The sequence below is a fragment of the Myxine glutinosa genome, chromosome 3 (assembly GCF_964187855.1).
Source record: "Myxine glutinosa chromosome 3, kmMyxGlut1.1, whole genome shotgun sequence".
Lineage (NCBI taxonomy): Eukaryota > Metazoa > Chordata > Myxini > Myxiniformes > Myxinidae > Myxine > Myxine glutinosa.
In genome coordinates this window covers 22615277-22628141 of record NC_136263.1, presented here as the reverse complement: position 1 = coordinate 22628141, position 12865 = coordinate 22615277, and the positions used below count along the sequence as shown (strand labels likewise).

The following is a 12865-nucleotide window of genomic DNA, read 5'->3' as shown; positions in this document are numbered from 1 at the left end:
ACTTTTCCTGGAATCCTGACAGACAATCACCACACTCAGCAACCAGTCGTCTGTAAATTTCATCACGTTTGATACTTTAGTTCACCAGGAATTTCCGAATTTTTTGCTTTTCCACCCCCTTTGTTATCTCACTCATCCCGATTTATCAGCACGTGATGAGAAAACAGGAAACACGTCATTATGGTTATCTGTTACCAACACCACAAACAATATTTCGGGCTGAAATTGAATCTTCTCGAAACTTGATTTGTATGTAAAGATTTCACCCTGTATTATGAGTGAATGATAGGCCTATATTAACTAGCCTCTCCCATAGCTTGCTTGGGCCGACTGGCGTCCTGAGCTACCAAGCAAATGCCTGATTTACATTGCACTCAGTACAGAAGGTATTGACATGTCATCTTATTGATTCTGGTGACATCAACAATCAGGGACTTTGCGGTTCTGACTTATTAAGTGTTCATCTTATATACACCTGGACCATCTGGTCATATTGCATTTTCTTCAATATTCAAAATAGTGTCATTCACAATGATGTAATTAAGGGGTCACGACACATCCCATATGAACTATACACATCTTATTTAATAAATAAATAAATAAAAACAAGAACTATGTCATGCAAAGCACGATACTTGCAAAATCCATGAAATAAGTTGTTGGCCTATGATGACCTCAAAAAGAATTGGTGGTTGAATTCAGTGACCTGACATGCAAACCCTCTTCATGTTTCAAGTCAATCGGATGAAGATTAACAATTTTACAAATTTGGCCTATGTTGACCTTTTGGTCGATGTTGACCTCAAAAATAATTGGTGGTTGAATTCAGTGACATCAAATGCAAATCCTCTTCAAATTTCAAGTCAATTGTATAAAAATTGAGGATTTTAGAAATTGCACCTAAGTTGTTGACCTTTTGTCCGATGTTGACCTCAAAAGTACTTCGTGGTGAAATTCAGTGACCAGATATGCAAATTATCTTCAAATTTCCCTGAATATGGGACAATAATGATTTATTATTATCATTTCAAGTTAATCGGATGAAAATTGAGGATTTTAGAAATTTGGCCTATGTTGACCTTTTGAGCTATGTTGACCTCAAAAATACTTCGTGGTGAAATTAATTGACCATATATGCAAATTCTCTTCAAATTTCAAGTTAATCGGATAAAAATTGAGCATTTTAGTAATTTGGCCTCTGTTGACCTATTGACCTTTTAACCCCAAAAACAATAGGCTTCCTGACCCCAAAAAAACAAACAAACAAACAAATGAAAAATCGGTCAGAGACCGAGGACTTGCCGGAATATAGTTTTTATTGACCATTTTGGACAAATATGGCGGCGGAACCACATGATCGATGACGTCATCATTATTTGTTTTCTAAACTAATTTATTCCAAGATTATGCTCAAGAAATTTCATCTTGATCGGATGAAGTTTTGTACTTGTCGAATTATGACGTCATAATAGAGGCACCAATGACACCATCATTAACATATTTTATTCCCCATGGAAAGTTCTTCACAATGAGCCATGTCTCAATTTTTCTGTTCAGCACTTTCGGAGATATAGAGGTGCAAAGTTTTTCCATTTTTCCAAGATGGCGGCCGAACCACGTGACCGATGACGTCATCAATTGGGCACAGTCTATTCCAGGGCAAGACAAATATGTGTGTAAAGTTTGGCGATTCTATGTGCAACGGTGTAGACGTAGTGCTGCGCACAGTCAGACGAACAGACAAACCAAAGAACCGTTCAACATACTTGCCGGAATCTTTTCTTTTCCTGCAAGTAAAAATGGTCTATTGTTCTTGCTTATGACCAACGCTACCATTTGGTGACGATTCGTGAAGATCGGTTGAAAATTGTGGTCTGTGGGTGACTGACATACAGACAAACAGACAGACAAACAGACAAACAGACAAAGACAGAATAACGCACAAGACCAACCAATATACTTGAAAAATCTTCGATTTTCGCAAGTAATAAGGGGATCTCGTCACATCCCACACGGGCTATACACATCCTATTTAAAAATAAATAAAAATAAGGGGTGTCAACACATTCCATATGGGCTATACACATCTTATTTAATTAATTAATAAAAATAAGGGGTGTCAACACATCCCATATTGGCTATACACATCTTTCTTTTTTTTCCTATTTTTTTTTTTTTGTATACTGAATCGAGGCTCGTGAAAGAGTTAACATTTACTTCACAAACAAATCAACCAGACAAACAAAATATATATAAAGAGGGAGCGGAAGACAAGATGGGGAGAGAAGGGGAAGCACACAAACACAACATTTGAGAGCAGGGAGATGTGTGGAAGGGAGAGGGCTTGGGGGGAGGAGGCGTGGGAAGGGGGGCGGGGGGGAGGGAGAAGTATAAAACACAAGGACATCAAGGACTTCCAGGACAGAAGTTGGTATTTCGAAAAAGTGGAATTGGGGTGAAATTAGCGGGGGTAGAATAGTTCAAGGTTTTGGATGGGGGAAGATAAGAGATGGTGGTGAACAGCTGTTTTAAAGACCTGGAGGGTGGAGTGGGATTGAAGAGAGTGAGGGAGTTTGTTCCAGAGGCGGGAGAAAAGAGGAATGAAGGAGTGAAGGTGAGCAGAGAGTCTTGATTTTGGCAGTTTAACCATAAGAGGGTTGCAGGCAGATCTTGTGCGACCTGTAGGAATATTTGCGGGACAGAGCCCAGAGAGAGCTGGGGGGGGCAAGGCCAGAGAGGAGTCGGTAGAAGACGGAAAGACCACCAACCTGCCTGCGGTGAGTGAGTGAGAGGCCCTTGGAGTTAGCTTCATCGTGGGAGATTCCAATGATTCTGAATGCTTTGGTTTCAACAGCGTGAAGACGAGCGAGGTGTGAGGCAGGAGCACCAGCCCAGAGGGGAGAGCAGTATTCCATTGAGCTGCGGATGAAAGCCTTGTATGTGGTGAGGAGCTTGAGTGACAAAACTTCTTGGAGAGGATTATTCAGAAAGTGGATGGGAGGGTTGTCCAGTCGGTCTTTTCAGAGAGACATCGTAAGAGTGTGAGATTTGTCAGGATTGAAAGACATGTTCCACTTGTTTGCCCAGTCTGTGATTTTGTCCAGGTCTGCAGAGAGCGAGGAGGCTGCAGACTGCCGATCTGAGGGATGAAGAATGGAGCGACAGAGAGTAGAGTCATCAGCAAAGAGATAGAGAGGATTTTCAAGAGAGTCAGCGAGATCATTGATGAAGACCAGAAAAAGCACAAGGCCCAGAACACTGCCTTGGGGAACTCCAGCCTGAACAGGAAGAGGAGATGAGAGAAACCCATTCAGGGCCACACGTTGACTACGACTAGAGAGGAAGTCCGTCAGCCATGCGTGGAGATTTCCATGGATACCAAAAGAGGAGAGTTTGGTGAGCAGAACTGGGTGCCAGACCGTATCGAAGGCACATGATATGTCAAGGGAGACTGCTCTAATTTCCTGTTTGGCATTGAGGACCTCCATCCATTGTTGAGAAAGCAGAAGCAGCATGTCCAGAGTAGAGTGACCAGGTCTGAAACCAAATTGATGATCAGAGATCAAGCCATTGGAGAAGAGGAAAGATTTCATATCTGAAGCAATGATGGATTCCATGATTTTGCTGATAATTGGGAGAAGGCTGATTGGTCTGTAGTTGCTGGGATCTGTTTTTGCACCTTTTTTGTGCAAAGCGGTGATGTTGGCAGATTTCCAAGCAGATAGCAGATGACCTTGAGCAAAAGAGAGGGTGAAGAGAACAGAGAGAGGGAGTGAAAGAGCGGAAGAACAGGATTTTAGGACCCGTGGGCTGATGCCATCAGGTCCAGTTGCAGAATCAAATTAATAAAAATAAGGGGTGTCAACACATCCCATATGGGCTATACACATCTTATTTAATTAATTAATAAAAAATAAGGGGTGTCAACACATCCCATATGGGCTATACACATCTTATTTAATAAATAAACAAACTCCTTTGATTTCTCATGAGATTTGGTATAAATCTGATAGGAATCTCATGAGGAGAAAAATTGGTGGAATGTTTGCTCACCCTTCTCGTTTTCTACCTCCATATCAAATAAATTCAGGTTTCTTTTTCTTCTACTTTCAATCTACCTTCCATTATCGTCTCTGTGATGTTCAAGGAAATATCAACACAAGAGGAAGCCATTGGGTGCAACATGCCTGTGTCACATCCACACTCTTCAATCACAAACCAATCACCCAATCTGTGAGGACACACCCTCCATGATACCAACCACACCACAACCCCAACCTAATGACCTAATCTGTGAGCAGACACCCTCCATGAAACCTCACCAAATGGTAGAGTTGTCAAAAGGAAGAAGACTTCACAGATCTTTATGAAACTTCACCAAATGGTAGAGTTGGTCATAAGGAAGAACCCTCTTGATTTTGAGGTCAAAAGGTCAACATAGGCAAAGGTCAACAACTTTGTCAAATTTCTAAAATCCTCAGTTTTCATCCGATTGACTTGAAATTTGAAGGGCATTTGCATATCAGGTCACTGAATTCAACTACCAATTATTTTGAGGTCATCTTAGGCCAAAAGGTCAACATAGGCCAAAGGTCAACAACTTAAGGTGGAATTTCTAAAATCCTAAATTTTCTTTCAATTGACTTGAAATTTGAACAGGATTTGCATGTCAGGTCACTGAATTCAACCACCAATTATTTTTGAGGTTAACATAGGCCAGAGGTCAACAACCTCTTTTCGGGACTTCGCAAGTATCGTGCTATGAACAACATATTTCTTGTTTGTTGGTTTGTGAACAGGATATCTCAAAAAGTTGTGGACAAATTTGGACAAAGTTTGATGGAGAGGATGGGTAAGTGACAAGTATGAAATGATTATGTTTTGGTGAAGATCCGAATGTGGATCTGAATTTTTTTTTTTTGTGATTCTTCACCATTGAGAGATGGGGAGGAAACGATACATAGCAAGATATCTCAAAAAGGTTATGGACGGATTTGGCCCGAACTTGATGGACAGGTTGAGTCTGTGACAAGGACGAATTTGTTACATTTCGATGAGGATCCAAATCCGGATCCAGATACCAGAATTTTTGAAATGTTAAAGTGATTCTACACCATTGATTAATAGGGCCAAAAAGGACATATAGTATGATATCTCCAAAAGTTATGGTCGACTTATGACAAAAGTTGGTGAATGTGTTGGTTAACTGACAAGAACAAGGTGATTCGATTTTGGTTCAGGTTCGAATCCAGATCCGACCTATCAGTGGAACGCAAAACGTAACCTGCTGAGCCTGGTGGAGGTATGCTCTCTACCGAGAGCTGTTCTAGTTTTGTTGTGTTATGTGCCGATCCGCTCTGTATTCCAGGCCCTCCATGAGCCTCGACCCTATACACAAAGATACACACGTGCACACATCCGTCATGTTTCCATTCCCATCTCTGATTGCCTCCTCATCGCGTTCTGCTTTCAAATTATTTATGTTCAGATTTCTCGTTGACTTGATGCAATGTCCACCATTTTTTAAATAGTGGTGCCACATTCCACCACTGTGACTGTGACACAGTGCCCACAGTACCCACCAGACAAGTGTGTACTGAAAGCTCCATTCTCCTCATTCCTGCAGCAGTTGCGTGACTCACAGGGCCCACTGTGGAAGCCTAAACAGAGTCGCCATGAACACGAAAACACACAGGAAGTTGTGAATGTTGCTCCAGAAAACTCGAGAGGAGGGAATACACTAGCGGAACCAGTTATTCACATCATGCCAAAATGAGTCTCACCAATCTGGCACAGAAGAACGAGCTCCTGATCCTTTAATGGCTGCTGATCAGCTCTACAACATAAGTGGTGCTCGATCCGTACCACGAACAGGGACACACACAATGATGGCGTAATTGCTGATCCTAACTTGATTCCTGGACAAATTCCCTTCTGGGACCACGTGCGTCGTGCACACAAAAACTCTAAAAACATCTTTAATTCCTTCAAAGAACCCGTTCACTCATGTGCGCTTTCCGCAATGGCGGACTAGGCCAAAGGGCTTTAATCTCCGCGTCATCATCATAGAGACAGTCATCATTTGAATGGGAATGTTGGGAAGCAGAATTATATTTTTGAAAAGTGTTTTCTGGGTTTTTTTTGGCTTATTTCCCCCATTTTAATTCTCATCTTTTATTGTGTTGGCAAAACGGTGCACGGAGGAGACATTTCCAAAGCCACGACTAAGTATAACCAGATTTCCACAGGGCCGGAATGACAAAAATGGAAAATTCATGTCGGCTGGAGTAATTCCAGAAGGCTTCATTAAACGTGGTCTCATGTTGCTGTCTTATAACATTTTACCTGATCCATTACTCGATAGAAAGCTACTTAGACACGGTGTTCCATCAGGAGGTGTGTGATTTGGAAAGGGTTGGGGGATTTGGGGAAAAGGTGCAGGATTTGGGAAAAGGTGCAGGATTTGGGAAAAGGTGCAGGAATTGGGAAAAGGTGGGGGATTTGTGAATACGTGGGGAATTTGTGAAAGAGGTGTGTGATTTGGAAAGGGTTGGAAGATTTGGGAAAGAGGTGTGGGATTTGGGAAAAGGTGGGGGATTTGTGAATAGGTGGGGAATTTGTGAAAGAGGTGTGTGATTTGGAAAGGGTTGGAAGATTTGGGAAAGAGGTGTGTGATTTGGAAAGGGTTGGAGGATTTGGGGAAAAGGTGCAGGATTTGGGAAAAGGTGCAGGATTTGGGAAAAGGTGCAGGATTTGGGAAAAGGTGGGGGATTTGTGAATAGGTGGGGAATTTGTGAAAGAGGTGTGTGATTTGGAAAGGGTTGGAAGATTTGGGAAAGAGGTGTGTGATTTGGAAAGGGTTGGAGGATTTGGGGAAAAGGTGCAGGGTTTGGGAAAAGGTGCAGGATTTGGGAAAAGGTGCAGGATTTGGGAAAAGGTGGGGGATTTGTGAATAGGTGGGGAATTTGTGAAAGAGGTGTGTGATTTGGAAAGGGTTGGAAGATTTGGGAAATAGGTGTGGGATTTGGGAAAAGGTGGGGGATTTGTGAATAGGTGGGGAATTTGTGAAAGAGGTGTGTGATTTGGAAAGGGTTGGAAGATTTGGGAAAGAGGTGTGGGATTTGGGAATAGGTGGGGGATTTGTGAATAGGTGGGGAATTTGTGAAAGAGGTGTGTGATTTGGAAAGGGTTGGAAGATTTGGGAAAGAGGTGTGGGATTTGGGAAAAGGTGGGGGATTTGTGAATAGGTGGGGAATTTGTGAAAGAGGTGTGTGATTTGGAAAGGGTTGGAGGATTTGGGAAAGAGGTGTGGGATTTGGGAAGGGGTGGGGCATTTTGGAAGAGGTGTGGGATTTGGGAAGGGGTGAGTGGTTTGGAAAGAGGTGTGGGATTTGGGAAGGGGTGGAGCATTTGGGAAGATCTTTGGGATTGGAGATGTGTGGGATTTGGGAATGGGTGTGGGATGTGGGGAGTGGTATGGGATTTGTGAATGGGTGTGCGATTTGGGAAGAGGTACAGGATTTGGAAAGATGTGTGGTATTTGGGAAGAGGTGTTGGATTTGGGAAGTTGTGCCAGATTGGAGAAGAGGTGCGGGATTGGGGAAGAGGTGCGGGATTGGGGAAGAGGTGCGAGATTTGGGAATGTGTTCAGGTTTTGGGAATGGGTGTGGGATTTGGGAAGAGTTACAGGATTATGGAAGAGGTGTGAGATTGGGAAAGAGGTGTGGGATTGGAAGAGGTTCAGGATTTGAAAAGAGGTGTGGGATTTGAAAAGAGGTGTGGGATTTGGGAATGGGTGCACGATTTGGGAAGAGGTGCAGGATTGATGAAATAGAGCTTTGTAAAGTTTTTCCAGATGTGCTGCTTATGTTTGAACCATTTCCTGATGCTCCCAGTTGGTGGTTTTGGTTGTACTTGTACCTGCTCCTCGTGATGATTTAATCCTTTTGATGCATTCTTACCGATTATTTTTCCCAACGAGCTCCTGATATCTTGGAATGCCAAAAGGCCAAACTTGTTGCTTGTTTGAAAGTGTTGTTTGGGGAATTCACTCAGTGGACTTGATGAAAGTTTGTAAAACTTTTTAATATATTTTTTGTGTGAACTCTTTATTACAGGAGTGAATGCCTTCCTGGTGTTTCTGGCATACAAGGATTATTACCAGCTTACAGACGCAGAGGTGTGGAAGGAAATTTCTGCTTTCTGCCATTCAAAGTTGTTGGAAGCACTTCTGAGAAAAGTTTGACGGGCAGTCTTGAGACAACCTGCCAGGAATTGCTAATTCCCTCATTTTTACAGCAAATGTGTTACATATATCCTCCAAGGAGTTCAGTGATACTAATCGCATAATACCTCATATTGTCAAAATCCTAAAAATCGACTCTTGAATTGCAGGTAGTTCTTGAAAAGAGTTTTATATAATTCGCAAATATTCACAAGGCCTTTCCTTTTCCTGAACCCATGACCTTTTTTTTTTTGGTATACAGAATCGAGGCTCGTGAAAGAGCTAACATTTATCAATCAAACAAATCAAACAAACAAGCAAACAAAGTATATAAAAAGGGGAGCGGTAGACAAGATGGGGAGAGAAGGGGAAGCACACAATCACAACATTTGAGAGCAGGGACATCGGGAGATGTGTGGGAGGGAGAGGGCTTGGGGGGGGAGGCAGGATAGGTATAAAACGAAAGGACACCAAGGACTTCCAGGACAGAAGTTGGTATTTCAAAAAAGTGGATTTGGGGTGAAATTAGCGGGGGTAGAAAAGATCAAGGTTTTGGATTGGGGGAGAGAAGAGATGGTGGTGAACAGCTGTTTTAAGACCTGGATGGAGGAGTGGGATCGAAGAGAGTGAGGGAATTTGTTCCAGAGGCGGGAGAAAAGAGGAATGAAGGAGTGAAGGTGAGCAGAGAGTCTTGATTTTGGCAGTTTCACCATAAGAGGGTTGCTGGCAGATCTTGTGCGACCAGTAGGAATATTTGCGGGACAGAGCCCAGAGAGAGCTGGGGGAGCAAGGCCGGAGAGGAGTCGGTAGAAGACGGAAAGACCACCAACCTGCCTGCGGTGAGTAAGTGAAAGGCCCTCGGAGTTAACTTCATCGCAGGAGATTCCAATGATTCTGAAAGATTTGGTTTCAACAGCGTGAAGGCGAGCTAGGTGTGAGGCAGGAGCACCGGCCCAGAGGGGAGAGCAGTACTCCATTGAGCTGCGGATGAAAGCCTTGTATTTGGTGAGGAGCTCAGGTGTGCCAAGGAAGGACTTCGCACGACGGAGGATGCCCAGTCGGCGACTGGCTTTTGAGGCCAGCTTGGAAATGTGGTTTTCCCAGGAAAGACGAGCCCAGTGGTTCCAATTTGGGACACCTGCATGAATGCACACTTTTATATGTCTAGTGGATCCGTTGGTCCGTCGTACCATATTTTCGTTGGTCTTCACCAACTTGTAGCATACCTGCCTGCCGGACTCGAGGGTATTTGGGGTCCTCAGGGTCTATTGGTTCCTCGAAGACTGGTCTTTTGGTCTTTGGAGTCTTTTGGGCCCTCTGGGTCTTTTGGGTCCTCTGGGCCTTTTGGATTTTCGGGGTCTTTTTGGTCCTCAGGGACTTCTGGGTCAACTGGGTTTTTTGGCTCCTCAGGGACTTTTGGATCCTCTGGGTCTTTTCAGTCTTTTGAGTCCTCGGGGATTTTTTAGTCATCTGTGTATTTTGGGTTCTCGGGGACTTTTGGGTCTTTTGGATCCTCGGGGACTTTGGGTCTTCTGGATAGTTTGGGTATTTGGAGTGTTTTGGGTCCTCTGGGACTTTTGCATCCTCTGGGACTTTGAGTCCTCAGGGATGTTTAGGTCTTTTGAGTCTTCTGACTCCTCGGGGACTTTTGGGTCACCTGGGTCTTTTGGGTCATCTGGGTCTTTTGGGTATTCGGGAACTTTTGGGTCTTCTGAGTCTTTTGGGTCTTCAGTTTAATTTGGATCGCTTTGGTCTTCTTGATATTTTGGGTCCTCTGAGACTTTTGGATCATCTGGGTCTTTTGGATACTTGGGGACTTTTGGGTCTCGGGTCCTCGGGATACTTTGGGTCCTCTGGGTCTTTTGTGTCATTGGGGTCTCTTTGGGTCCTCTGAGTCTTTTGGGTCTTAAGAGTATTTAGAGGTTTTTGGGGTCTTAAGGATATTGGGGGTGTTAAAGGGTCTTCAAAGGGCGAAGGAGTCTCAGCAGTCTTAAGTGTTAAAAGGTACATTTCAATAGTACGTAATTAATTAATAGACACGTAATTAATAGACACAAAAAGTATGCCTCACACACTCACACGCACACACACACACACACACACACACACACAGAGTAGATTCACAAGTGCGTATTCATACAGGATTCCAAAAGGTCATGGGTTCAATAAAAGGGACAGGAAAGCGGGATCGCCTTTGAGCTGTCCCGTCTGGGTTCGATTCCCGACGTGACCGTAAATTGTCGCATCGGTACGTATGCCAGCCTCCGTTTGGAAGTTAAGCCGGCTGTCCCATCTAATGGCATTGGATAATATCGTGGCAATGCCTTCCAAAAAGAGTAGGCCATTGCGTGCCGGCCACATTGTGATCTACTGGGGGGCTCCATAGGTAGACATGAAAGGGGGGTTAGAATCGGGGAAACGCTTTTCATGGTGGGTTTTGACGACTCATCTGCAGCAACTGATTACAGTTGTGGAAAACATGTCCGCCAACTGCCTGTTTTAGTTTCCTGATAATACTAATGGATCCTATTAATAGTAGGGTGACGTGTTCTGCGTTTTCTTTTGTCCCCCATATGGCATGACCAGATATACAGAGCATTCAGCAGCATCAGAGAGCTTGGAGCCATAGCGCAGGTGCATGCTGAAAATGGAGACATCATTGCGCAGGTAAAGAGCAGCACCTACGACCTGGCACAGAAAAAGCAAGGACACTTCGCTGGTGAAATGGTCAACAATAGATCAGCCATGCCGTTGGTACTGAGTGTTCTCTAATTTAATACATCCTTTTGTTTTTTTGCAGGAACAAAAGCGAGTGTTCGAGATGCAAATAACAGGCCCTGAAGGTCACGTGCTGAGTCGACCAGAAGAGGTGAGGAGTTGGGAGGGGTAGGGAGAGGTTGGGAGGGGTACGAAGGGGTAGGGAAGGGTAGGGAGGGGTAGAGAGTGGTAGAGAGGAGTAAGAAGGGGTAGGGAGGGGTAGAGAGGAGTAAGAAGGGGTAGGGAGGGGTAGAGAGGAGTAAGAAGGGGTAGGGAGGGGTAGAGAGGAGTAAGAAGGGGTAGGGAGGGGTAGAGAGGAGTAAGAAGGGGTAGGGAGGAGTAGAGAGGAGTAAGAAGGGGTAGGGAGGGGTAGAGAGGAGTAAGAAGGGGTAGGGAGGGGTAGAGAGGAGTAAGAAGGGGTAGGGAGGGGTAGAGAGGAGTAAGAAGGGGTAGGGAGGGGTAGAGAGGAGTAAGAAGGGGTAGGGAGGGGTAGAGAGGAGTAAGAAGGGGTAGGGAGGGGTAGAGAGGAGTAAGAAGGGGTAGGGAAGGGTAGAGTGGTTGAGGGTTATTTATTTATTATTACTTTTTTTAGTACTTGGGCTCAGATTTGTAATAGAGCTCTCACACACACACACACACACACACACACACACACACACACACACACACACACACACACACACACACTGATCCATAAACAACGTACACAGGTGTGTGTGAGAATACACATTCTTTGGTTATAAAAAGGGCTGAAATTCTCGGCTATCCTACTTCCTGTCAACCAGGTTTACATTTCGATTTAATACAATTGAATATAGGGGGAGAGAGGGAAGGGGAAGGGGAGAGAGAATGAGAGAGAGAATGTGGATGGGAAGAGATGGGGAGGGAAGGAGGGGGGAGTGGAAGGGAAGGAGCCATGAGATGATATATACCTGGATGGAGGTTGTTTCACCCCTGTTTGTCTGTCTGTGAGCAGAATAACTCAAAAAGATGTGAATAGATTAGGATAAAACTTGGTTTTTGGGTGTGACAAGGAAGAATTGACTCGATTTTGGTGAAAATCCGGATCTGGATCCAGCCTATAGGTGGGATACAAAACATAAACCTTTCAGCTTGGTGGAGGAATGTGCTCTACCAGGTGCCGTTCTAGTTACCTCCACCTCCAAAGGTGGATGGAGGTTATGTTTTCACCCCTGTCTGTGTGTTTGTTTGTCTGTGAACAAGATATCTCAAAAAGTTGTGGACAGATTCGGACGAAATTTGTCAGAGATGTAGCGTATGTGACGAGGACTAAATGATTAGATTTTGGTGAAGATCCCGATTCGGATACGAGAATCATTTAACTTATAAGTGATTCTTCACCATTGGGAGATGGGGCCAAAAACGATGCACAGCAGGAAATCTCAAAAAGTTATGGACGGATTTGGACGAAACTTGGTGGACAGGTCGTGTGTGTGACAAGGACGAATAGATCCGATTTGGTGAAGATCTGAATATGGATTCAGATACGATAATTATTAAATTTATGTAGTAATTATTCACCATCGGGAGATCGGGCGAAAAGCGATATATAATGTGATATTTTAAAAAGGTTATGGACGAGTTATGACTAAACTTGGTGGTGAGTTGGTTTGGTGACGAGAACAAGCAGATTCGATTTTGTTTCAGGTCCGAATCCAGATCCGGCCTATCAGTGGGATAGGAAACATAAACTGTTTAGCCTGGTGGAGGTTTGCGCTCCACCGAGAGCCATTCTAGTTGATCATTTAATGCTGTAAGTCCAAGTGTGTAATCTTCACTGTACAGTGCGTATCAAAAAAAAGGTAATCCGAATTCAAGGGGTTAATATGCAAAGGTTATTTAGTTTGACAATTTACATGTGGT

At 43.9% G+C, this 12865-nt stretch overlaps 1 protein-coding gene across 4 annotated transcripts in view; it reads left to right on the top strand.

Annotated features, from left to right (window-relative positions):
* Positions 1-12865, top strand: part of LOC137423756 (dihydropyrimidinase-related protein 2) — a 72470-nt gene that overhangs the window by 19714 nt on the left and 39891 nt on the right. For all 4 annotated transcript variants that reach the window (XM_068111235.2, XM_068111234.2, XM_068111236.2 and 1 more), the window contains exons 5-7: positions 8118-8179; positions 10811-10891; positions 11025-11093. In XM_068111235.2, the coding sequence (XP_067967336.1) occupies positions 8118-8179; positions 10811-10891; positions 11025-11093 (212 nt within the window). The remainder of the gene's footprint in view (positions 1-8117; positions 8180-10810; positions 10892-11024; positions 11094-12865) is intronic.